General features: G+C 39.8%; 1 protein-coding gene across 1 annotated transcript in view; it reads right to left on the reverse strand.

Moving 5' to 3' along the window:
• MYO3B (myosin IIIB) overlaps positions 1–26,031 on the reverse strand; it is a 547,383-nt gene that overhangs the window by 306,704 nt on the left and 214,648 nt on the right. Inside the window, exon 9 of the mRNA XM_045163938.1 lies at positions 8,163–8,228. Within this exon, the coding sequence (XP_045019873.1) occupies positions 8,163–8,228 (66 nt within the window). The remainder of the gene's footprint in view (positions 1–8,162; positions 8,229–26,031) is intronic.

Below are 26,031 nucleotides of genomic sequence, written 5' to 3' on the forward strand. Positions count from 1 at the left end.
CAGTCCTGAATATTCAGTGGAAGAACTGATGCTGAAGCCGAAACTCCAATACTTTGGCCACCTGAAGCATAGAACTGACTCATTGGAAAAGACCCTGATGGTGGGAAAGATTGAAGGCAGGAGAGAAGGGGACGACAGAGGATGCAATGGCTAGATGGCATCACCAACTCAATGGACATGAGTTTGAATAAACTCTGGGAGTTGGCGATGGGAGGCCTGGTGTGCTGCAGTCCATGGGGTTGCAAAGAGTCAGACACGACTGATTGACTGCACTGACTGAACTGATGATGTGTAGGGAACAGAGTCTGGCATGAGTAAGAGCTATATGTGTTAGTTATTATTATAATTACCTTCCAGGATCTACATATACATTATACAATGTCACCCTTACAGTAACCTTCTGAGACAGGTATTCTCAGCCCCAATTTGACAACAGAATACCAAGGATCAGAGAGGTTAAATACTTTCCCCAGGGTTACAGAGCTATTAAGTGACATTGCTGGATAGCACACACTGCTCTCCCATGGCTGCCTCGTCTCGATGATGAGCGCAGCTGCACTTGGGGAAGGGCTGAGAATGAGAGGACATGGACAAATGTGTGAGCCATGCCACCATCTCTCCACCCCTAGCCCATGCGCACAGCTCACCGCCGACTATCACTTGTCTATTTCAACTGCAGATTCTTTTTGATGTATGTTATGAAACTCAAGCATGTGTTTTCTTTTTTTGAATAAATGGTATAGAAGGTAAATTCAGACTAACCTTATCTAAAAGTCATCTAACATCAAAAAAACCTACAAACAATAAATGCTGGAGACAGCGTGGACAAAAGGGAATCCTCTTACACTGTTGGTGGGAATGTAAATTAGTATAATCACTATGGAGAACAGTATGGAGTTTCCTTAAGAAACTAAAAATATTGCTGGATCAATCCCACACCTGGACATATATCTGAAGAAAGCCATAATTTGAAAGGATGCATGTACCTGGATGTTCACTGTGGCACTATTTACAATAGCCAGGACATGGAAACAACCTAAATATCCATCAGCAGGGGAATGGATAAAAGAGATGCAGTGTGTGTGTGTGTGTGTGTCTATACACACACATACATATATACTCAGCCATAAAAAGGAATGAAATAATGCCATTTGCAGCAACATGTATGGACCTCGAGATTGTCATATACAGTGAAGTAAGTCTGAAAGAGAAAGACAAATATTGCATAGTATCGCTTATATGTGGATCTAGAAAAATAGTACAGATGAACTTATTCGCAAAGCAGAAATAGAGTCACAGATGTAGAAAACAAACTTATGGTTACCAAGAGAGAAGGTAAGGGGTGGGATGGATTCGGAGACTGAAATTGATACATATACACTACCTTACATAAAATGGACAATGGATGAGAACATACTGCATAGCACGGGGACCTCTCCTCAGTGCTGTGTGGTGACCTAAATGGGAAGGTAATCTAAGAAAGAGTATATGTACTCTTTCATATATATATATATAAAACTGAATCACTGGCATGAATAAGAGCTATATATGATATATATATATATATATATATATAAAACTGAATCAGTTTGCTGTACAGTAGAAACTAACACAGCATTACAAAGAAACTATACTCCAAAAAATTAATAAAAAAATTAAAATAAAAGTCACTTAACATAATATGCCACAAGCACTAATATGAAATCTATGATATATGCTACAGACTTGGTCTCTTACAAGTTCTAAATGCATTTGTTGGGAAATAAACAGAATATTCTGACAAGAGTCTGGGGCACCTACTTTACTATGCCATTTGCTTATTTTGGATTAGGCTGAACTCCTCATTGCCACAGTTCCCAGGACAACAGTATATTTAAGGTATGTGCAGATATTACACTGTGTTTGAAACTTCAATCCACACTAAGGTTTATACCATGAGAAAAGCAGATTTTATCAGCTGAGTTTACAGGTGGAGTATAAGTGAGATTGAATTGGGCTCTTGGTGTTTTTAGATGATCTATTAGGTAATCAAAATTAGATGCTCTTCAGGGAGATATAACCTTGAAACACACAGCTTTATTCTTCTCATGAAGGGGAAAAATAAAATCTCAGTTTTTCTAAATGAGAAAGAAGTTGGGTTGCATTTATAAATATATTGATCAATATGTTTAGAGAGGACAGGAGAATTGGGAGTTTTTTAAATTAGAATTTTTTTAACTTCTCCATCAGTTTTTATTAATTCACTAATTCCCTATAGCTCAAGAGATGCTAATTAATTCAAGAAACCATAATGCTAATCATTGGCTAAATAAATCTAACATGGAAAGAGTCTGTCACCAGAGATACCACTGCCCATTTTAATTAAAATTACCAATTCGTGAAGTAATATAAATAAAGGTTATTGTATCCTTCTACTCAGGCGGTATTAACCCTGTGCATAGCCACCTGAGAATCCATCAGGACTTAAAAAGCCAAGAATATTTATGGAACCTTATCAGTCTCTGAGTTAGGATATTTATCATTCCAAGAGTGCTGTTCACTGATACTATAAAGCCATGTGGAATTAAGCTGCCTTGAAATGCAAAATGGAGAATGGCGAAGGACTGAGAATTGTTGCCTTGGAGGGAGTACAATCAATGTCAAGAAATTTACCATTCCAAAATGATTACCTTTACAAACATTCAGGCCTAGAGAAAAGCAGATATTCCAGGTCTGAGTTTCAATTTTTAAGGAATAAATTTATATAAACGCCCATTTGTTTTAGTAGTTTTGTAGCTCAGAGTGATCTCACCTTGTTAACATTCAGTGCAACCGTTTATAGCCATGTGAATGTCATTTGCAGGGATAGGAAAGGTTGCCTCAACATTTCATAACTACATGGCAGGCATGACCACGATGCTCACTCTGGGAAACCACCTGCACGCTTAGCTGCTCAAGCCAGCCAGCCCTGGAAAGAGGTGCGTGCGTGGGCAATCATGTGGTTCAAGTCATCAATGAGTCTGAAGCTGAACAGTCATAGTACTCTTGGTGGATTTGCCCTTGACTAAGAGAAATCCATCTTTATTGTCTCACTCATCAGCTCAAAAGACATTGATGATGAAGTCCTAAATCTAATTTCTAATAACACCCCAAAAGTTTCAGAGGCAAAATGAAAAAGCACAGCTCACAGATACCTTTTGACCAAAGGTTGGTAAAGAATTTTTGTAGATTAGTCCAAAGACCTGACATTGGTTTGAACTAAAAAGAGAAGTGACGTCCTTTAGAACCAAAGAGAACCTGGTAAAGGAAAAATGTTGTCATTTTATCAAAAGGCTACTTCTGAATGGAGCTTCCAGACAAAATAGAAATCTGTCTGGGACTTCAACCAGATAACCTTGTTATGCAAATAGCTTTAGCCAAAGGGTAAAGGGCTGATAATGAAATCGCTACAAAGCCAAATGCACATTACAAAGGTGACAAAAAACATCAGGCAGGGTCCTAGCATCTGGATAAAAAGCAGTGCAGAATTTATGTGAGCATCATGTTTAATTTATCATAACTAAGCTGTCAGGAGTCATGGTTTGGCAAATGCTTAGCTAACACACATAAATGAGTCAATTATCACTAACGACCAAAGGTTCAAAACCAAACAGGCTGATGTTTCCTTTCTTTTTTTTTAACCCTCAAAATAGGTTTACTAATAGGATTTCAGAATGTAAAATCTCTTCTACTGTCTCCAAATTAAGAAGAATGCTGGAAACACATCTAAAAACACTAAGCTACTTCCTGGCACTTATAGCCTGCCTCTGCTCCCACCCCTGCACTTAACTGCACTTGCTCTCTTTCACACACACACACACATACACACACACAGAGTCCCCTGTCTACATAGCTGTGATCACTGGGCTGCAGCCTGACCAATTCCTTCAGATCCCTGCAGCAACAATGAGAAGCCATGAGGTCCTTTGATGAATGGTGACCATCATGGACCATCATTATTGAATTGACGCTGATATGGCTCAGCAGTTACATGAGAACCAGGTATTAAAGATTTTAAAACTGTTATATTTTTCTAGTCCTATTTATTCTTTAGAAAGAACTAGTTTAGTTTACTTTAAATCAAGGCATCGTGGCTCCATCCACAATGGAAGTTGAAGAAATTATCTAGATAATTCAGGCTAAAAAAATTTACCAGATAACCCTCTTCCCACCTCAGTTTCAGCAATAATGAAAAGTTTATGATCTGAAGATCTTAATCCTTCATAGTTTTCCCTTTTCCTTCCCAAGATGAGTAAGGTAAGGCTCTCTCTTTAAATAGACATTTCTAACCCAGTGAGTATCTTTGTTTACATTTAATTAGAGATTTGAATAAATAGAATGAAATAGAAAATTAAAATTGCATTTGGTAGGCTGGTTCCTAATAACCAAAGGGCAATACTTTGGAATAGTAAATAGTTTTCTACCTAAAGATATAAAATACAATAATTGTTCCTAATCTTGACAGTAATATTTCTAAAAATTTTGTAAAAGGAAAATTCATGGTTAAAAAAATCTCAGATGTTATGGGGAAAATAGAATTGAGGGACTGAGGTCAGGAAAGAATCTATGAACACCTATAACATATAATATTTTCACTAATAATACCAGTAAGGACAAGTCATTAAATAAAGATAATACTGATGACATTTTTCCATATCTTAAATTAGTAATAAAGCACACTATCACTTAATTTCTCTTTACCTTCACTGGTTCTTTAGAACCTTTTCAGACTCTCTCTCCTCTGCCATTTCAATAAGATGCTTTTGCTATGTAGCTGACGGATGCATACTAAAGGCACTGTTTTCTGTGTTGAGTCCTCCATTCTAGTACCAACATTTTTCTAAGTCTAAAGCAACTCAGAATGAGCACATATAGAAATCTCAGAGTTGGGGAAAACTTAACCAGATTTAAATGGGAATATAACGGGATCTGCCATAAAGAAAAATCAATAGTAGAGGGGGATTTCTATACTATATTTAATCCTGAAAGCCACAACCCTATCATCAATTACGTACCTTTATTCCCACATCTATCCATTAAATACTGTGCTTACTTTAAGAACGCAAACATACTCTTGAAGCCAAAACTTTGGTGAGTAAGTCAAGTCACATTTTAGAGGCATGCTGCTGTCTATGGGGTCGCACAGAGTTGGACACTACTGAAGTGACTTAGCAGCAGCAGTGTTTGGTATAGGAAAGCGTATTTGTGAGTATGTGATGTGGTTTTCTAGGTCAACGGCTTTGAGAAGGTCAGTCAAGGGCATCTGTGTGAAGCAATGGAATGAAAAGAAAAACTCTGGAGTCAGCTTTTGCCAGCAAAATCACGAGAACCCTAACCCCTGGGTTTCTTTCTCTGGGGTCATCTGAAATGTGTTTCCAGCCACCAGGATGTCTGTAGCTCTCCAGTGCCTTCCACCTCTTCGTTTGGCTTCCAAATATCAGGAAGTGGCTCTTCCTCTGCTTCTCTGAGAGCATCATCCCTCCTGCTATATCTGTTGTTCCTCTCAACACTGCCCACTATCACCACCCTTGACTTGCGGCTGCTTTTGCATTCTGCAGTCACTGCAGAAACATCAGAGTGGGGACCAGAGGGACAAGAAAATGTCCTCCATCCCCGGCCCTGAATTTCACGGTCACATTCCAACACAGCCATCCTTAGAGTTGTGGAATTCTTGGAGCTCTTTACCCTTCCTCTCTTCTGAGGATGATAGCAAAAAGCTAGCAGGGATTGACTGGACAAACAATTTCAGGGACCTTGAATTATGCTGTATTTGAAATGAAAATGAAATACAGGTTCACAGCTCTTTATACAAAACCCTTGGGGCCAAATATGTTTTAGAATTCAGAATTTTATCAAACGGTAGAAAAGTAAATCAGTGCATTTACTGTATGTTATATAACATCCCAGCAGGATCTGGGGCAGCACACTGTAATCAAACACATTAATATATCTGCAGCAATTCACATGAATATTCACACTGAGTAGGACAAATAATGGCTATAAGTAGCCTCACTTCAGTTTAGGTCATGTGTTGCCACCAAATCAGTTCACATAAGGTCAGGGCTTGCAGCTAAATGACTCAAATACAAAAAAAACCTTCTATTTTTCAGAGCTCTTTGGGTTTTGGAATTGTGAACAAGGGATTGTACTGTGCTTAAGTAAGGCGATCAAGAAACCCAGCTTGCTTACTTGCACTGTCTTTGTGGAAGCTAAGTCTGCACACAGGCATAAGTTAGAGAAATTTGTGTTGACCCTTTCCTTCTTCCTGTTTATCAGCTATTTTGGTCACGTCTTTTCTCCTTCCATTACCCTTGAGCCCCTTGTTTGATACACTCGATGCTGAGGGCACCGCTATAGCTTATAATCGCCTTGTCTAGATTCCTGCCCCCCACAGTTCACCAGGCTGCTTTACATAGACCCCTCCAACACTGAGCACCTTCCCCAGATTCAGGACTAGTGTGGTTTCTCTGTCAGGCGACAGCACTCAGTCCCCACCCTATTGGTGCTACTGTTGGTTCTGCTCCTGTCTTCAGTCAGTTCAGTTCAGTTCAGTTGCTCAGTCGTGTCCGACTCTTTGCGACTCCATGAATCGCAGCACGCCAGGCCTCCCTGTCCATCACCAACTCCTGGAGTTCACTCAGACTCACGTCCATCGAGTCAGTGATGCCATCCAGCCATCTCATCCTCTGTCGTCCTCTTGTCCTCTTGCTCCCAATCCCTCCCAGCATCAGAGTATTTTCCAATGAGTCAACTCTTCGCATGAGGTGGCCAAAGTACTGGAGTTTCACCTTTAGCATCATTCCTTCCAAAGAAATCCCAGGGCTGATCTCCTTCAGAATGGACTGGTTGGATCTCCTTGCAGTCCAAGGGACTCTCAAGAGTCTTCTCCAACACCACAGTTCAAAAGCATCAATTCTTCGGCGCTCAGCCTTCTTCACAGTCCAACTCTCACATCCATACATGACCACTGGAGAAACCATAGCCTTAACTAGATGGACCTTTGTTGGTAAAGTAATGTCTCTGCTTTTCAATATGCTATCTAGGTTGGTCATAACCTTTCTTCCAAGGAGTAAGCATCTTTTAATTTCATGGCTGCAGTCACCATCTGCAGTGATTTTGGAGCCCAAAAAAATAAAGTCTGACACTGTTTCCACTGTTTCCCCATCTATTTGCCATGAAGTGATAGGACCAGATGCCATGATCTTCGTTTTCTGAATGTTGAGCTTTAAGCCAGCTTTTTCACTCTCCTCTTTCACTCTCATCAAGAGGCTTTTTAGTTCCTCTTCACTTTCTGCCATAAGGGTGGTGTCATCTGCATATCTGAGGTTATTGAGATTTCTCCCGGCAATCTTTATTCCAGCTTGTGCTTCTTCCAGCCCAGTGTTTCTCATGATGTACTCTGCATATAAGTTAAATAAGCAGGGTGACAATATACGGCCTTGACGTACTCCTTTTCCTATTTGGAAGCAGTCTGTTGTTCCATGTCCAGTTCTAACTGTTGCTTCATGACCTGCATACAGGTTTCTCAAGAGGCAGGTCAGGTGGTCTGGTATTCCCATCCCATGCAATACTGCCTAGTTCCTGGTAATACAGTTCCCACCAGGTACATTATCCGTCAATTGGGTTTTCATCTTGTTCTCCACACTCTGAGCCCTGGCTGGGGCTTCTCACCTTGGTGCCTCAGGCCCAAGATCTCACTTTGCCTCTCAATCATCTTAGAAGCTGGAGCCCTGCTCCTAGACCACAGGTCCTAAAGCAAAGCCTAAATTCCAAGCTGCAAAATCTCTGCTGAAGGCTGCCATCTTCTGTCTCCCCTCTGGCTCAAGTGTGAGTGTCAGATATTTATATGGAGTCCCCTCTCTTATTAAACAAGACACTTTGGCAATATTTTCCCCAGGACAGAGTAGTCAGAAAATGTGACACATATGATCAGGAGGTCTGATTATAACCAAGAGTCAAATGGAATTCCGTATTTTTCAAATCTGCAGAAGCACTGTCTATCATTTACCAGAACAAATTCTGTGCCATGATGCGCTAGAAGGCATAACAACATCTAACGCCAAATCAATTCCACAGCTTGGATTTCTCCAATCACTGTCCAAGGCCTTGCTGGATGAACAATTTTTCGTGGAAGAAATACTCACTGTGAAATGAAGTGGTTGAATTCTTCACACCATTTTTCCGGATGAAGTAAAGTAGGTGGAGGATTTCTGAAAAACAAAAACATTTTTCTTACAAAAAAATTGTTTTGTTAAAAGCAAAATATCAACTTATCTTTCCTGATATTGTTCTAAACAGCTCTGATAAAATCTAGGCCTATTTATTTCTGGGTAGGAGTCATTTATCAGTGGTAAATTATAAAGTGCCAATCCCTATTCGTTTCGCAGCTCATTTCCATTGACTGAAGGCCTACTATGTCCACAGCTTTCTGCGGGACCTCTGAGGGTTACACAGATCGGGAATATTCCTCAGGGAGTGGACACTATTGAACGGTGAGGCAAGCACATAGCCACTATAACTGAGAGCTGAGTATTATTGGTGCCATAAGAAAGTTATAAGCCAAGTGCTACGAGCTTGAGAGAAGACTTTTAATTTTACAGGATTTTCAGATTATTATGATCCATTTGAATTAATTACATGATGCATTTAAAGTATACTTATAAATTCACTGGTCACATTTTTAAAAATTTTTCCTATATGTCAACCTTGACAATAGGCACCGGAGAAAGCAAAACAGCTAAGACAAGGTTCCAGACCCTGAGAAGTTCCCGGGTAGTGAAGAGGACAGACACCTAATGCAACTGGAGTTAGGTGTACACCTAAGTACTGGAGGTCCCAAGAGAACTAGAGAACTGCAGAAAGACTCTGGGAACCAGACCACTTCCTGGTGAGAAGGCAGGAAAAGGAAAATGTCAAAACCCTGCATTTGGCTGAATATTTACCCAAAGAGGATCAATTTTAAAACGGAAGTGACATTACCTTTAACTGATAAGAATGTTTTTTTCTAGCAATAAATGCTGGAGAGGGTGTGGAGAAAAGGGAACCCTCTTACATTCTTGGTGGGAATGCAAACTAGTACAGCCACTATGGAGAACAGTGTGGATATTCCTTAAAAAACTGGAAATAGAACTGCCATACGACCCAACAATCCCACTGCTGGGCATACACACCGAGGAAACCAGAAGGGAAAGAGACACGTGTACCCCAATGTTCATCGCAGCACTGTTTACAATAGCCAGGACATGGAAGCAACCTAGATGTCCATCAGCAGACGAATGGATAAGAAAGCTGTGGTACATATACACAATGGAGTATTACTTAGCCATTAAAAAGAATACATTTGAATCAGTTCTAATGAGGTGGATGAAACTGGAGCCTATTATACAGAGTGAAGTAAGCCAGAAAGAAAAAGCACCAATACAGTATACTAATGCATATATATGGAATTTAGAAAGATGGTAACGATAACCCTGTATGCAAGATAGCAAAAGAGACACAGATGTATAGAACAGTCTTTTGGACTCTGGGAGAGGGCGAGGGTGGGATGATTTGGGAGAATGGCATTGAAACATGTATAATATCATATGTGAAACGAATCACCAGTCCAGGTTTGATGCATGATACAGGATGCTCGGGGCTGGTGCACTGGGATGACCCAGAGGGATGATATGGGGAGGGAGGTGGGAGGGGGGTTCAGGATGGAGAACACGTATACACCCGTGGCGGATTCATGTTGATGTATGGAGAAACCAATACAATATTGTAAAGTAATTAGCCTCCAATTAAAATAAATACATTTATATTTTTTTTAAAAAAAGAATGTTTTTTCTAGTGGTAAATGGAAATAGGGGCTTATGGGCAAGTCAAGTTCAGAAAATGAAGAAAGTTACAGTTCTGCACACCTGAACTCTGACTATAAATCTTAAACCCATTATATACCTTTGTTTTCACATGGGTTCTGATTGCTTCCTAAAGCCATAGTTTGCTCAGCTTCCATCGGCAAAGGAAGGGGGAGCAGCATGAATGATCAGAAATAAAAAATGTATCTGATAATGTGATAGTAAGCTGCTTCTCAGTACCCTTCCTTTTCTCACCTCTTCTAATACAATTTTTATTCTGATACAATGCTGCCATATATATTTTTCCTGAGTTTTGTGCAGCTAGATATGGCCACGTGGCTGAGTTCTGGCCAAATTATATACTACTGAAATTGTTCTATGATATTTCTAGAAAGTCTTCTTTAAAAAGGATAGACATGCTATCTTTTTTCTTCCCCCTTTCTGCTTCTTGGAACATGGATGTTATGACTGTACCATGAGCAGCCATTTTGTATGTGAAATGAAAATGTGAGCTTTGAGCTGAGTATGGCAAAGAAGAGGGATTCCCTGGTGGCTCAGATGGTAAAGAGTCTGCTTGCAATGCAGGAGACCCTAGTTCAACCCCTGGGTTAGGAAGATCCCCTGGAGAAGGAAATGGCAACCCACTCCAGTATTCTTGCCTGGAAAGTCCCATGGATGGAGGAGACTGGGGGGCTATAGTCCATGGGGTCACAAAGAGTCAGACATGACTGAGAGACTTCACTTTCATGGCAAAGAAGACAGACAGGACGTTGGATTCATGATGACATTTTAAAGCTGCCATACAAGCTCTAGATTGCTTCTGCCTAGTCTTCCTTAACAGGACAGAGAAATAAACTTCCATGTTCTTTAAGCCACTGTTTTATGTAATTAATTCTAATTGAGCTGGATTCAGAGGATTACTCCATTATATGATTATAACATAATTTTATAAGTATATCACAAGCACAAAGATATGTGGAAGCATAATAAAGCAGCAACTTATCCAATCTGGGGAGTTCCAGAAGACTTTAAAAAGAAAATGAACTTCAGCTAACCCTTAAAAATTGGTTGGAGTTTTTTAAGATAGAGGACAGGAAAGCTATCTCAGTTTTAGGAAATAAGATGTACCACGTTACAGAAGTGTAAAAAGTCTGGTTAGTTCAAAGAACATGAGTAATCTTTTGAGGCTAGATTATATGATTCTTTCAGATCTGGAGAGAGGGTAGGCGGGAAGGATAAGGTGGGAAAGGAAGAATGATGAAAGAAACTATATGATTTCCCTGTTCTACATAAGAATTTAATTACTCTTCAGATCTTCTGATTCAGAAACCTAAAGGAAAATTACCTGTGTACCCAGCTAGAAAGAGTAGCCATTGAAAAGTTGCCCTTCAGTTATTTTGGAGACTGCCTCTATCTCATTCATTTAACAATATTTGCCTTCAACTTTCCCTGGGCTTCTTTACATAATAAAAATACCATCACATAACTTCTGCTTTAATACCAACTTGGCTGAACTATTCTTACTGACTCTAGCTATTTGAGATTATACATCCACATGTCCTTCCAGTTCACCTCAGGGGAGCAGCTCTTAGTGAGCAGTTTACTCTAGATCATCTCTACAGCCCTTTCCACAGCTCAGACTTCCCTAATTCTGCTCAGGTTTCCTGCTTATTCTGCTCTCAGGGAGGTCAGTTCCACAGAGAAGAGCTGCTCAAGCAATTCACTGTCTAATAGACTTCATCCACCTCTAAAGCCATTAACTGTGACCAATAAGTCACTTGTAGGCACACTTGATTAAACCCTAGCAGGCTTGACCTTGGCCAGTCAAGCATGGAGGGACAAACCTCTGTCACAATTAGAGAGTGACCTCGCGAGAGACAACTGGATAAATGGATGGAAGTGTCCATGCTGGTGTGAAGAACACTGTCCCTTCCTGTTTCCAGTCTGTCCCTCAGCAGGAACTATGAGCAGGGGTTACTGTTTACATGTTGGCCTGAACCTCTGCAGCAGGACACAGAGGAAAACAGCAGATCACCATTTACCCAGGCTACTACCAACCCCTCATAGCTCAGTTGGTAAAGACTCTGTCTGCAATACAGGAGACCCGGGTTTGATTCCTGGGTCATAAAGATCCCCTGGAGAAGGAAATAGCAACCCACTCCAGTATTCTTGCCTGGAGAATCCCACGGTCAGAAAAGCCTGGCAGGCTGCAGTCCATGAGGTCACAAGAGTTGGACATGACTTAGCAACTAAACCACCACTACCACCCACCAACCTATGATGGCCTCACATGAACCCCACACAAGGAAACACTTTCTCTGAGCTTGACATCATAGGAATTTAGTTTTAGAAAAGCTCATTTGACCTTGTAGATGCCCCACCTTTCCTGGAGTCCATCCATCATACTTAGGTTCATTAAATTGAGGTTTTGTGAAAGATTACTCTCTGAGCATAATGAAAACTAAAAGGAATTTGAAGGCTTTACAGTACTTTGTTTGCATTGGCAATATAAATTCTCTTTCTCCTGATACGCAGGAAGAGCACCAAATAATAATAGTTGTGCCTTTTTGGCTCCTCTAAACACTACAGATGAAAGCTGCAACCCTGCCCAAAAGGGTCTCTCAACACAAGGAGAAATGCTTCATGTTCCTTGTGATAAGAGTGTCAGAGCATAGCTGAGATCAGCAGGCATCACTCACATATGTGTATGGATGCTGAGAGCCTGTAGGATGTTTGAATGCTGAGTGGTTGAAAGGCCCATGAATCTGAATAACAAGTTCTCATTTGGATAATATTTATAAATATACCAAGGCAATGTAGAAAAGAGATTAGTCAGTAAAGGAAAATGACTATATTTGATTTGAGGTTTCCCTGCCTGGATTTTATTCCTGTGATTTGGACTCCAAATTCAATTTCTACAAAATGATCCCTGCATACAGACAGCATTAGAGCTACCTGAGGCTAGCAGCAAGGGGTGATGCCCATTTTTGACATCATAATCTTAGATCTAGCAAATACGACGGAGACAGAGTTAACCTTCTTCCCTGAAAGCCTCTGTGGAACAAAATGATTTGCTGAACAGTCAGATTGAATTCATTTTAGTTCCTGAAATAGAGAAGCAGCTGATTGGATGAAGGGGGGCACCCAATCTCAGGATAACCAATCCAAATTTCATCTAGTGCCCTGTGCCAAAGCATGACTCAAAATTATAAACTGGGTCAATCTGATTCTCTTTAGAAGGTTTCCTCCCCCCTCCTTTTTTTTCCACCTTGAACAGAAACAGAACAAAAACAAACAAACAACAGGCAGTTTAGTAATGGGATCTAAAGAGGAAAGATCCATGATGACAGGAGAGTACAATATACAAACCGGTTTTGGGAAGCAGACACTAGGAATAGTCAGGAAACCAGGGAATGAGGAGAAAGCAGCCCAGGTAAGGAGAAAAAAAGAAATAAGCTACAAACATCCCAGACCCCATGACGGGACGTAGGTTTTCCTTCAGTTCCTTTTGTGAGTCCTTCTCCCTTTGGTGCAACTACACTATATTGGTCCCAGCATTCTGTTCTCAGCTGTCTTCTCCTCCTATTCTAAACATTCACTGAGGGCTCACTATACATTAGCAGCTTTCTCATCTTTATCTCCTGCCTTGGTTTTTCCTCCACCTTTTCACTGGTGCACCCAACTATTTATTAGATGTTCCATTTTGATTTCATAGGGTCACTTTAGAGTCAGCATGTTCAAAATTAAACCCATCATCTTCTCCTAAATCTGCATTCTACCTGGTAGTTGAAGTCAGAAACTTGAGTTCAGTGCTCTCCACTTTCCCTACATCCAATCTAAAAAAACAGAATAAAGGCTCCCCTTATTAAAGAAGTCCACATTCCAGTGCCTGGTACCTATGAACATGTTACCTTCTATGGCAAAAGGGACTTTGCTGATGATTACAGTTAAGAACCTGGAGATGGAAGATTACCTTGGATTATCTGGATGAACTTAATTTAATCTCAGCTCCCTTAAAGCATAAAAGAGAGGTAGAAAGAAAGAAGAGGTAGGAAAGAATCGAAATGTGAAAGGTACTCTACTTGCCACTGTTGGCTTTGAAGATTAGGAAAGAGAGCCACAAGCCAAGGACTGCAGGTGGCCTCTGGAAGATGGGAATGGGACTCAGCTGCTACCCAGCAAATAAATGGGGATCTCAATTCTGCAAATACAAGAAACTGAATTCTGCTAATGACCTGAATGAACAAGGAAATCAATTCTCCCCTGGGGCCTCCAGAAAGGGATGCAGCCCTGCTGACACCCTGATTTTAGCGCAGTGAGATCCATGTCAGATTTCTAACAAATTTGTTATGACAGTAATAGAAAACTAATACATCAGTCAAGCACCAACATCTATCAATTCTGCTTCCTAGATTCCTTTCTTGTCACCCCATTCCCTCTTTCATGGCCTAGTTCAGTCACTTATCTCCATCAGCCTACTCCATAGTCTCCTTATTTTCCTTTCTCCCTCTGTATTCATCTCCCTCTAATCCATCTTGTACTTGGAAGCTAGAACTTCTTTATAACATACAAATATGACCTTGTTATTTTCTTCTTCAAAATTCTATGGTAGGCCTACATTGCCAGCATGATAAAACGTCAACTCTTTGGCATGATATACAGATGGCTACACCTGCCTATCTACTCAATCCCATCTCAAACCACCTACCTTTCTCACCCAGCGCTGCAGTACTATACTTGCAGAACTCGAACTCCTAAAGTAAGTCCTGTTCTTTCATGCCTTGGGGCCTTTGCACATGCTATACCTTCAGTTTAGAATGCTCTCCCCAATTTGTCGTCCTAGTAGGCTCCTACTCAAGCTTCATGTGTATCTTTAGTACCTAGCACAGCAGCACTCAGTAAATTTTTCCGGACACCTTCCCATCCATCTAGTGTTGTCCTTGAAAACCTCTTCCCTCCTCCTTCTCCCTCCTTCAAAGGACTGACCCTGATGGAGCTGCCCTCACTGTGGAGTTAGCATTTTTCATGAGTGGAGTCCATTCCAGCCTGAACCAGGCTTTCACATTTACTGAGGGTGTAGCACACAGCATTGTATTTCTGATTTCTATGTCATTTTCATGTATCTCTTTTCTGGTTTTAAAGACATAGCTATAGCTATTAATTTTTTTAAATGATTCCTCTTTAGGAGAATTGCATGTATATTTTTGATATATCTTGGTCTATGTCCTGTGTTTCAAGATAATTACCCAGAGATATCCACTGTCCGAACCAGGGTGCAGATGCCTGCAAGTGGCAGAGGGGACCTCAGGAGTAGCGTTCTTGGTCTGACATTGATGGAGTTGAATAACTCAAAGTTCCCATTGACAGCATATTCTAGGAGGCGGTAACCCAGGGGTGCTTCACAACCTTCACAATTCTTCACAACCCTATAGGCCTTTGGGTTGTCACTTTCTCCTCTGCTCTACAATTGCTCACTGGTCACTTTGAGAAAATGAGGCAGTCAGCACCTGTTCTCTCTGCGTTTGAAATATATGGCAGGATCCTAAATGTTCACTGACAAGAGGTGTCCACCACCTAAGAAACTTTTTAAAAGTTAGAAATCACATGATGGCATATGTAAACCATTTCAGCCTTCTTCTATCAGTGGAAAAAATAAAAACAGCCTGAATATCCATCAGTGAATGAATGGCTAAACTATTGTATGCACATGTTGGGGAATACTATTTGAGTATGAAGTTGATCTGGGATTTAAGTTGTCTTACTGAATGGGAATGTAGGGACCAGGACACTTAACGTGTAGCATATGATTCCATTTCTACAGTCCTCAACTATAAATATATTGTAAATACTAATATAAATTTATATTTATTATAATTTATAGTACAGCAAAACTATATATATTATATATTATAGCAAATATTTAAAAGTGAAAAAAAAAAAACTGAGAGTATACAAGCCATACTGACACAAGGAGGAGGCTGGGATTAGGGGTGGCAGTCAGAGCAGATGACGGCACCCACTCCAGTGCTCCTGCCTGGAAAATCCCCTGGACGGAGGAGCCTGGTGGGCTGCAGTCCATGGGGTTGCTGAGAGTCGGACACGACTGAGCGACTTCACTTTCACTTTTCGCTTTCACGCATTGGAGGAAATGGCAACCCACTCCTGTGTTCTTGCCTGGAGAATCCCAGGGACAGGGGAGCCTGGTGGGCTGCTGTCTGTGGGGTCGTACAGAGTCGGACACGACTGAAGCGACTTAGCAGCAGCAGCAGCAGCAGCAGGGAAGAGGTATTATACTCTTGCTTTCTCTATCCCTGGGGAATTTTTTAATATTGAGATGGAATCATGTATTACAATTAAATATAAAAACTTTAACATAATTCTGAACAGGGAAGATATGACTTAGGACAAAAAGCAACCACTTTGGTTGGAGCTAGGTGGTGATCCTGAGGGGAGACATGGGCACAGACCCAACCATTTCCCCTCATTAGAGAATCTAGCAGTAGGCGTCAGAGTGGCAGCTCTGTCCCTGTGGTTAATACTCTCAGAATAGTTCATTGTTCTCGAATGTCTTGCTTTATTGCTTTTATGAGTAAGGAAATAGAATAGCTTTTTAGCACACTCCTGTGTTTATTTAACTGTATATTAATGATTACTATTATACTTCAATCTTTGTATCTTCCTCCACTTATTCTCTCTCTCCTTAGCTTATACCTTTCCCCTCTTACCATCTGGTTGATATATCCTGTATAGGATCTGCCTCAAAATTGACAAATTCCAGGTAGTCTTTCTTAATTAACTTAGTCTTATTGATAAATCCTTAACTCAGTATGTTCTTGATGAATGTGCTTTAATATTTGACAACTTCATTTTACACCGTCTAGAGATATTGCTTGCTAATTGTTTTTCTGTCATTTTTTGCATATATGTTCTCTTAATTCATCTTTCAAAGTAATGGACTCTCTATGAGATGAAATACAGGGAACAGTGAGGGGTATGGACATTGGAGACAGAAACACCTATTTGAAACCTGATCCTTCCACTTTTGGAGAAGGAAATGGCAACCCACTCCAGTGTTCTCGCCTGGAGAATCCCAGGGATGGGGAAGCCTGGTGGGCTGCCGTCTATGGGGTCGCACAGAGTCGAACACGACTGATGCAACTTAGCAGCAGCAGCAGCAGCAGCTGCTGCAGCTTTCCACTTTTTAGTTGGACATTTTAAAGAAAATTCCTTCTTTTAAGCTACTTTTTTCCCACATGTAAAACTGGAATAAATCATGATTTAAACTAATGACATTATCTGATGTCAGATGATTTATTTGCTAGCTTTAGTCAAATATGTTCAGGGTCCTGGGTACTACAAAGACAGCCCAAATACTCAAGTTACTATCTAAGGGGACTCCTTTGTTCCTCAAACTCTGCTTACTGTGAATTTGCTCACATCCAAAGGAACTGTTCCATATTTGTCTAGTTTTTTTTTTCCTGCTACTTTGATTTTTTTGTTTTGTTTTTGCTACTTTGGGGATCACAGTCATACTTTGTCCTGGCATCATTTCTTGGGTTACTTATAACATATCTATGTTTATGTGCATTCATTCATGTAGTCATTCATCAGTACTCCACCCTTTAAGTTCTCAACTGGGGCTCCTGTAGCAAAGGACAGACAACAAGAGAAAAACAGATAAATATGTTTTAATATAAGTTTTACATGCATAGGAGCCTTCATAAGGAAATGAAGATCCAAAGAAACAGTTAAATCTGAGCATGTGGAAGAGTAGAGAATCTTGGAAAGACATGATGGGACAAAGAGTTTGAGTAAGTGTGGTGAACTGGGGAAATTTAGCAAGGCCTGTTCACTCAGGTCCTCTCTGTGTCCACTGTCTTGTTCTTTGCAGTAAGGATGCTTCTTTCTTTTGGGTATAGGAAGGGCATCTCTCACAAGGGGATTTTATAAACTGCTTCTAAGGATGGTCAGAGAGTCCTTCCTGCACATGCCATTTCTCAAATTCCTTCAATTTGAAATATTCAATACGCCAAGGTCCCGTATTCAAGGGTAGCGTGTCTTGAATTATGTCATAAAAACTAAATGAGTCTAAGTCACATCTCAGCCTTGTATCACCAGGCAAGGGTACTGGAGTGGGGTGCCATTGCCTTCTTCTACCATATGGCAAAGGAGAAATGCTTGAGTCCACTCCAGTATCACAAAGCAGGGGAAAGAAGGGTAAATTTGGAGCTGAAAGGCACTAAATTAATAACTGGCATAGGAAAGAAGTGAATGAGAGAAACAGAGAGAGGCTAGGAGTTTTACAGTGTTTTTGTTTTTGTTTTTGTTTAAGATGAAATGCCAGATTTTAAGAAATTTCTATTTCACGGTGGGGAGAGAAGGATTAGGAGTTTGGGGTTAGCAGATGCAAACTGGTATATATAGAATGGATAAACAACAAAGCCCTACTGTATAGCACAGGAAACTATATTCAAAATTCTGTTATAAACCATAATGAGAAAGATCATGAAAAAATATATCTATCTACATATCTATATACCTGAGTCACTTTGCTATATAGCAGAAATTAACACAATATTGTAAATCAACTATACTTCAATAAAATACTTTTTTAAAAACAAATTTCTATTTCAGGCTTGGCGTAGGTAACTTCCAACCATGAACAACTGAATGAGTCCAGCCTTCTCTGCCTTAAGAGCACTTGCTGAATATATTTAAGAGCTAATGAAGAGATAATGGAAAACTTCTTCATCGCCCACTTAAAAATTTTGTTTTGTCATGGTGCATCAAATTTCCTCATTAAGACTCATTGCTTTCTATCCCAGAAGTTCCTTATTGAAATAGGAATATTCTGGGGAGCATCCTATTGTAAACCTTTATTGGCCAAAACTTTTCTTGGGATAAAGGCAGACAAGAATAAAAACTTAGAAAAAGGGACTCAGCAACGATCAGTGAGGGGACAGAACCACAGACACAGATTTAATCTCTTTTGCGATTTTTCCATTTCTATGATTCCAACTTCGTGTGAGCTGAAAAGTGAAGAGTCAGTTGGCATGACACCTCTTGCTACTCCTTCCTGTCTCTCTGCCTCTAAAATGCCTCCTAGCACAGAAAAGAAAAGGCATCAGTGAAAGTCAGGGTGGTTCACAATGCCCAGGATCATGGTCATAGAGAGGAACTCCTTTTCCTTCTGGGACTTCTTTCCAACTCAACAGTCACCAGCACTCTGTATGGAATGGGCGGAGGGGAGCTGATAATTGTTCTTTCCTCACCCCCTTCCCATTCTCTCAAGTCCATTCAGGAGCCCAGGACTTTGCCTGAAGCTGGATCACTTTTTCTGCACTGTTTAATATTATTTCTGGGGAATCCTTAATTTCTTGAGAGCTTATTATGTATTATAAGCACTGTGCTAAGAATTCACTAATTTAATCCTCACATAAACTCTCTGAAGCAGGTTATACAATGTTCTGTTTTAGAGAGGAAAAAACCAAGGGTGAGAGCAGCTTAGAAGCTGATAATGGTGTGGCCAGGCTTCCTGTGCAGGCAGCCTGATCCTGAAGAACACAATTACAACCACTGCTTCCCCACTTGGGAATTCCTTTTGGTTAATCAGGCACCACAGTATCTTTAGATTTTGCCAGAGCAAATTACGTCCTATTAATACAGGAATATGGGTCTGATTTAATAAGCCAGTTGTCTTTCTGACATCCCATCAACTTAAACACAGTACTCTTCAGATAACCAAGACATTAGTTAGCAAACCCAAAGAACATTTTGTTTAGGATACAAAATAATCAGTAATAGGGAGCATGAGCAAAGAATGTTTTCATCTGTTGAGTTTTATGCGTCCTCTGTCATTCAGCTCCCTCCAAAGTCACAGCTGGTAAAACCAAATGGGTCATTTTACCACAATCAGACTAACGTCACAGTTCAAGAAGCACCATTTGTCCTCCAAGGCAAAGCCATGCACCTAATTACAACACACTGTTAATAAATTTATAATAGACAAAAAGAAATTGACTGCTATGGATTTTTTTCCCCTAGTAAAGCAAAACCATTTAAAGGGCATTTTGTGCAGCTATTTCTTCTTTTATTGTTTCAATAAAGTTAGTAATATATTCCAGACAGGAAAAAGCAGGGCAGGCCTCAGATGAACAGATTGTATCATCTGATCCTACCACATTGTCTCTAATGGGGGAAATTAGCAGCTGAACGTCAACACCTGTCACCATGAGCAGATCCTGGCACACACACCAGGTAGGAAGACTGTGCTGTTCCTTAGAGCAAGCAGAGCCTGGGCCACCAGACCCCATGCACATGCCAGAGCCAACAGAAGCAGGCTCCATTTTAAATCAACTGGATATATTAAATGCCAGGGGTGATGCAGCTGCAGTTCCTAAGGAAGACTGGGTGTTTACAACCGTGAGCTCTAAAAAGGTTTTATGAAGATTGTGCTAACTGCAAGTGGAACCACACAGACTTAAGCAGAGAGACTGGTCCCAGAAGCAACCATTGAACATTCATCCCCTTGCAAGGGCAAATGTACCACAGAACATTCATCCCCTCTCACACCTAGATGGCTTGAGTCATGTCTCCACTGGCAGATTACAGCCAAGTGTTTTACCAACCTCAAGATCAATTGCAGTTATTGAAACTGAATGAATTATGTTGCAAGTCCAGGCAGTCTGTGAGCATGCCCAAGTGAAAAAGCCCACATTTATTTTTCTGACATCATAAGCATGTCTTCTCTTTATAAGGGCTTTGGCCATTTTTCTATCTGGTTGCCTAGCAACATTTTGAAAGGACAGAAATAAGGGAGAGGGATGCTGGAGTCATACCAGTGAGTGAATTTGTACGTATTTGACAGATTCCTTTTCAAAATTCCTCGGGTGGTGGTGGGTGGGGGAGAAGGGGCTGTGTTATCAATAGCACTGCTACTGTTATGGCAGGAACATACAATGCCAGCAAGTATATTTATACAAGGATACTCAGCAAACAAAGGGTGGAGGGAGGTATCACTGGTTACTGCATGTTAATAAAGATGAAGAATAAATACATTAACATCAAATCAAAAGAAACATATTGAGTAAACATAATGCTCATTTCATTGTTCTCTCTCAGGAAGGTCTCAGACCATTCCTGAGGAAAAACTGTAATCTCTATCATTTTATCCAAATGGTGAGTGGCTAATGAACAATACAGTGTTCTTGTCTGCCTTGTATCCTTTCTTTTGCTAAATGATATTTCCCAACAGAAAGTACCAATTCCAATCAGATGCTCAATTTTATTTTAAAGGAATTGAATAAAGTAGGCTCCCATGATTCTTCTAATTTCCTCTGCATCTGTGGTAATTAGCCTCTAATTAAAATAAATAAATTAAAAAAAATTTCATGTGCTAAAACTTTCTTTTTTCATGATTAGTTAATAATTCATCTATTTTATTATTTTTATCCAAAAAAGCTTATGATTTATTTATTGGTTCTATTGTTTCATATATTTTTGCTTCATTACTTATCACTTGTATTTTATTAAATCCCTTTTTCTTCTACCTGGATTTAAACATTTTTTAAAATTTCTGTGTTAGAAGTTTAATTCATTTACTTTAATTCTTTCTTGATTATTAATATAAGTATTTGGGGCTATAAATTTGCCTCTAATCCCTGCTTTAACTATTTTCCTGTTAATTCTGATATGTACTATTTTGATAATAATTACTTTCTACATATTCTTCAGCTTTCATTTAGATTTTCGTTTAAACTTGAATTGTTAAAGATGATTTTGCTTTTTTCTCACCTAGGTGGCAGGAGATTTATGTTTTCTGTGTTTATTTCTAATTATATTGTGGACAATTAATGTTGTCTGTACTGTTTATATTTTTGGAATCTGAGAATGTCTTTGTAGTCTTTGTAACAAGCACAACAGTAGTATTGATGTTGTTGTTCAGTCACTCAGTCATGTCTGACTCTTTGCAACCTATTGGACTGCAGCAAGCCAGACCTCTCTGTCCTTCACCATCTCCCAAAGTTTGCCCAAGTTCATGTTCATCGCATCGGTGATGCTGTCCAGCCATCTGATCCTTTGATGCCCTCTTCTCCTTCTGCCCTCAATCTTTCCCAGCATCAGTCTTTCCAATGAGTCAGCTGTTTGCATTAGATGACCAAAATACTGGAGTTTCAGCTTTGGCATCAGTCCTTCCAATGAGTATTCAGGGTTGATTTCCCTTAAGATTGACTGGTTTGTTCTCTTTGCTGTCCAAGGGAATCTCAGGAGTCTTCTACAGCACTGTATTTATATTTATAAAACATATGCAATATAATATCATATACATGTATATTAATATAAAAAACCTTGTCCCTCAAGAATAGAGAATGCTCTTCTTTTCAAGCACTCCTAAAACATTCACAAAAATTTATACTATTGCTTATTATTTTTTAATGTACTACAGCTGCCATGGGATGAAAGAGGTTCAATAATAACTTCTGCAACTAATGTGTATCTCCTTGCACTTTCTGTAGTTTCTGCTTTATGAATGTGATGCTATAAATAGATATATTTCTTATATCTTCATTTTAAAAATAGCACCTGTTTAAAAGTATGCTTTTTGAACTAATTAAATATTTTCTGTCCTGAATTCAATATTATCTAATATTAAGAACACGGTGTTAGACCCTGCTAATCTAGTCGCCTGTGTGCCGTAACTACTGAGCCTGCGCTTAAGAGCCTGTGAGCCACACATGCTGACCTGGAATGCCACAACTACTGAAGCCCGTGCACCCTGTAGCCTGCGCTCTGCAACAAGAGAAGCCACCGTATGGAGAAGGCTTGTACCTCAACTGGACAGTAGACCCTGCTCACTGCAGCGAGAGAAAGCCCACACACAGCACCCCCCTTGCCACAGCTCAAGAAAGCCCACACCCAGCAAGGAAGACTCAGCACCGCCAAAAGAAAAATGGTGTTATAACTATTGCTTTACAAAACCATGTATCCTTTAAAGAAATTAGGAACAAAACTGAAAAATTATATTTAAAGAATTTTTCACATTAACCCACATATTTACCATTCCCTGTGCTCTTTATTTATTCCTGTGGACTTCAAGTTACAATCTGTTATCATTTCCTTTCTGTATGAAAGACATCCTTGGGGCTTTCCTGTAGCTCAGCGGTAAGGAATCCACCTGTCAGTACAGGAGACAGTTTTGATCCCTGGTCTGGGAAGATCCCACATGCTCTGGAGCAACTAAGCCCATGCACCACAACTATTGAGCCCATGCTCTAGAGCTCAGAAACTGCAACTACTAATTCCTTGCCCTGCAACTACTAAAGCCCAAGCACCCGACAGCCCACCTGTGCTCAGCAACGAGAAGCCGTTGAAATGAGGAGCATGTGCACTGCAGCTAGAGAGTAGCCCCCGCTCACCACAACCAGAGATAAGCCCATGTAGCAACAAAGACGCAGCATAGCCAATACATAAATAAGTACATAAAGTTATATTAAAAAGACATCCTTTAGTATTTCTTACAAGGCAATCAGCTAACAACAAATTCTCTTCGTTTTTGTTCATCTGGGACTGCCTTTATTTTCATTTCTGAAGGATAGTTTTGTTACATATAAAACTTTTAACAGTATTCCCCAGCACTTTGAATATGTCATCCCGCTGCCTCTGACTACCATTTTTCACATGATAAATCAGCCACTAATCACATTGCTACTCTTCTGCACATTATCAGTTGTTTGTCCCCTGATGATTTCAAGATTTTCTCCTTGTCTTGCAACAAACTGACCATGATGTGGACAGATGTTTACCTTTGGATTTGTTGAGATTTTTGTTTGTGTAGACCAATGGTTTTCAACAAATTTGGGATGTTTTTACCCTTTACCTCTCCAAATACTTTTTCTGGACCTTTATCTCTCTTACTTCCTTTCTGCACTCCCTTTACATGCATGTTGAAATTTATGATGGTGTCCCACAAGTCTTTGTGTCTTTATTTATTTTCTTTTTTCAGTTGTCATACTTTAAAATGCCATTATAGCAGAACAGAAGCAGCCTAGCATAGAGGGAAAGAGCTTGACTGGGATCAAACTTTGTGAATTCAAGTCTACATACCACCATTTACTGACTGTGTGACCTTAGGCAATTTACTTGGTTTCTCTTTACCTCAAATTCCTCATCTATAAACTGGAAATACAAATAGTACTTACTCTATAGCATAGTTTGAGAATTAATTGAGATCATATGTATGAAGTGATTAGAACATAGTCCGTCATAAAGGAAGCACTCAGTAACTCTTCGCTATTATTATCTCTGCTAAAATAGGATTTTGGTTATCACCAACAGGTATAGTCAGGAATTAGTTTTGTGTCTGAAGCCTGAAATCTGGTGTAAAAGGGATAAGCCCCTTGTACATGACCCTTTCAGCAATCCTTTCTAATTTTTCCTCTGCTCCCTCAGTACATCTGGGTCTCTCTATTGTTTTTTCTAATTTACATTATAGTCACATTATATTATACATTAATGCTCAGCTCACTTGGTAAAAACTTTAACATATGACACAGATTTTCCTGGCCCCCTGCTCTCTGGAAGGCCTAGACCTTGATTCTCATGCCTACAGGTGCTAGTTGTCATTGGGCTCCAACCCACACTAACAACTCATAATCATATCACTCTATGTATTAAATAACAAGCATTATTTCTGTAGTAAAGCACCCACTCCTCTACCTTTCCAGCCTACTATACTGGACCGCTTGTATACGACTCTTACATATTTGAACTCAAGTTTGTTCAAACTCCTTGAGACAGTGGATTTGGTCTGGGGTCACCCGTCTCATGGAGTACAGACCGATAAACACACCAGCAGTCCAGGCTCCAGTTCTTCCTAGTCCTGGCCCTCTTCATCCTATTGGCTCACCACTTCCCAGTCGTGTTTCTGCACTGACTGCAAAGTAGTTATGGCTATAATATTTGGTCAAATCAGAGTGTCAGTGGAATGATCTAGAAGGAAGTATTCTGAGAATTTCTAGTTAACTACTAACGTGGCATTGAGACAAACCCAGGTGAACTAAACAGATCAAATTTTCTAGTCCATTTGGTTAGTCTAGGCTAAGTCTGGGCAAAGATTAAGACAAAATTTTCCAGTGCTCTCTCTCCACTCTCCAAACCTGTATGCAACTCATATGTTTCCCAAAGAATGTGACTCTCAGAAGTTTTCCAATGACAACTAACGGCTGTTTGCACTTTACAAAGCACTTACACAAATATATTTCATTCAATCATCATAATAACCTTGTGATCTAGGTGAAGTCACATGATTATTCCCATTATACAGATAAGGAAACAAATTTGGAATGCATAAAATTATTGAACTATTTTGGGTGCAGAACTGAGGTTACAAACTAATTTCTCTTGCTTTCAACTCGGTGAGCTTTTCAGAGTGTGTTTCATGAATCAGTAGTCCCATACAAATTGCCGTGATTAATAAGTGTAGGAAATGGTGAAGATTTTGTCACAATAAAAATCTCCAGGAAACCCTAAAGTAAATAAATCTTGTTAAGTTTATTTTCCACAGTATTTCTCACACTTATCTAACCACAGAACCCCTCTTTTTTTCTAATAACTATTTACATGCCATAGAATTTTAGGAAATGTTGCTCTATACCAAACTGCCTTACCAGAAAGTCACAGAAGGCCAAATTGAGTGAGCCTAGGGGATTCTTGGAGGGCCGTACTGCTCTGAGAAACCTTCAGCCTTTTACCAAACACTTCCTCTATCAAACAGGATCCCTGTCTGCAAGTGAAAAGGGACTCTGGTGACAGGAAAAGTGGACTATTAAGATGAGGACAAGGAGCAAAAATCTAAATGCATACATGTATTTACTACAAGATCAGGAGACTACCTAAAGTGGCCCTAACTCAGTGTTTTTCAGAATGGAGTTTACAGTAGCACATATGCATCAGAATAATCTAGGAAATCTTGTGACCATGAAGATTCCCAGACAACACTCAGAGCTGTTGAAACAGAATATCTGGGACTAGGGCCCAGGAATCTGCATTTTAATAAGCCTACAAGGTGATTTTGCCATGATTAGAATCTGAGAAGCACAGCCTAAGGTAGTCAACAACAGATGTGAGATACTTTTCCAATTAAATCAAAGTCACGAACCAAAGTGAAAATGACCTG

Source organism: Bubalus bubalis, chromosome 2 (genome assembly GCF_019923935.1).
Source record: "Bubalus bubalis isolate 160015118507 breed Murrah chromosome 2, NDDB_SH_1, whole genome shotgun sequence".
Classification (NCBI taxonomy): domain Eukaryota; kingdom Metazoa; phylum Chordata; class Mammalia; order Artiodactyla; family Bovidae; genus Bubalus; species Bubalus bubalis.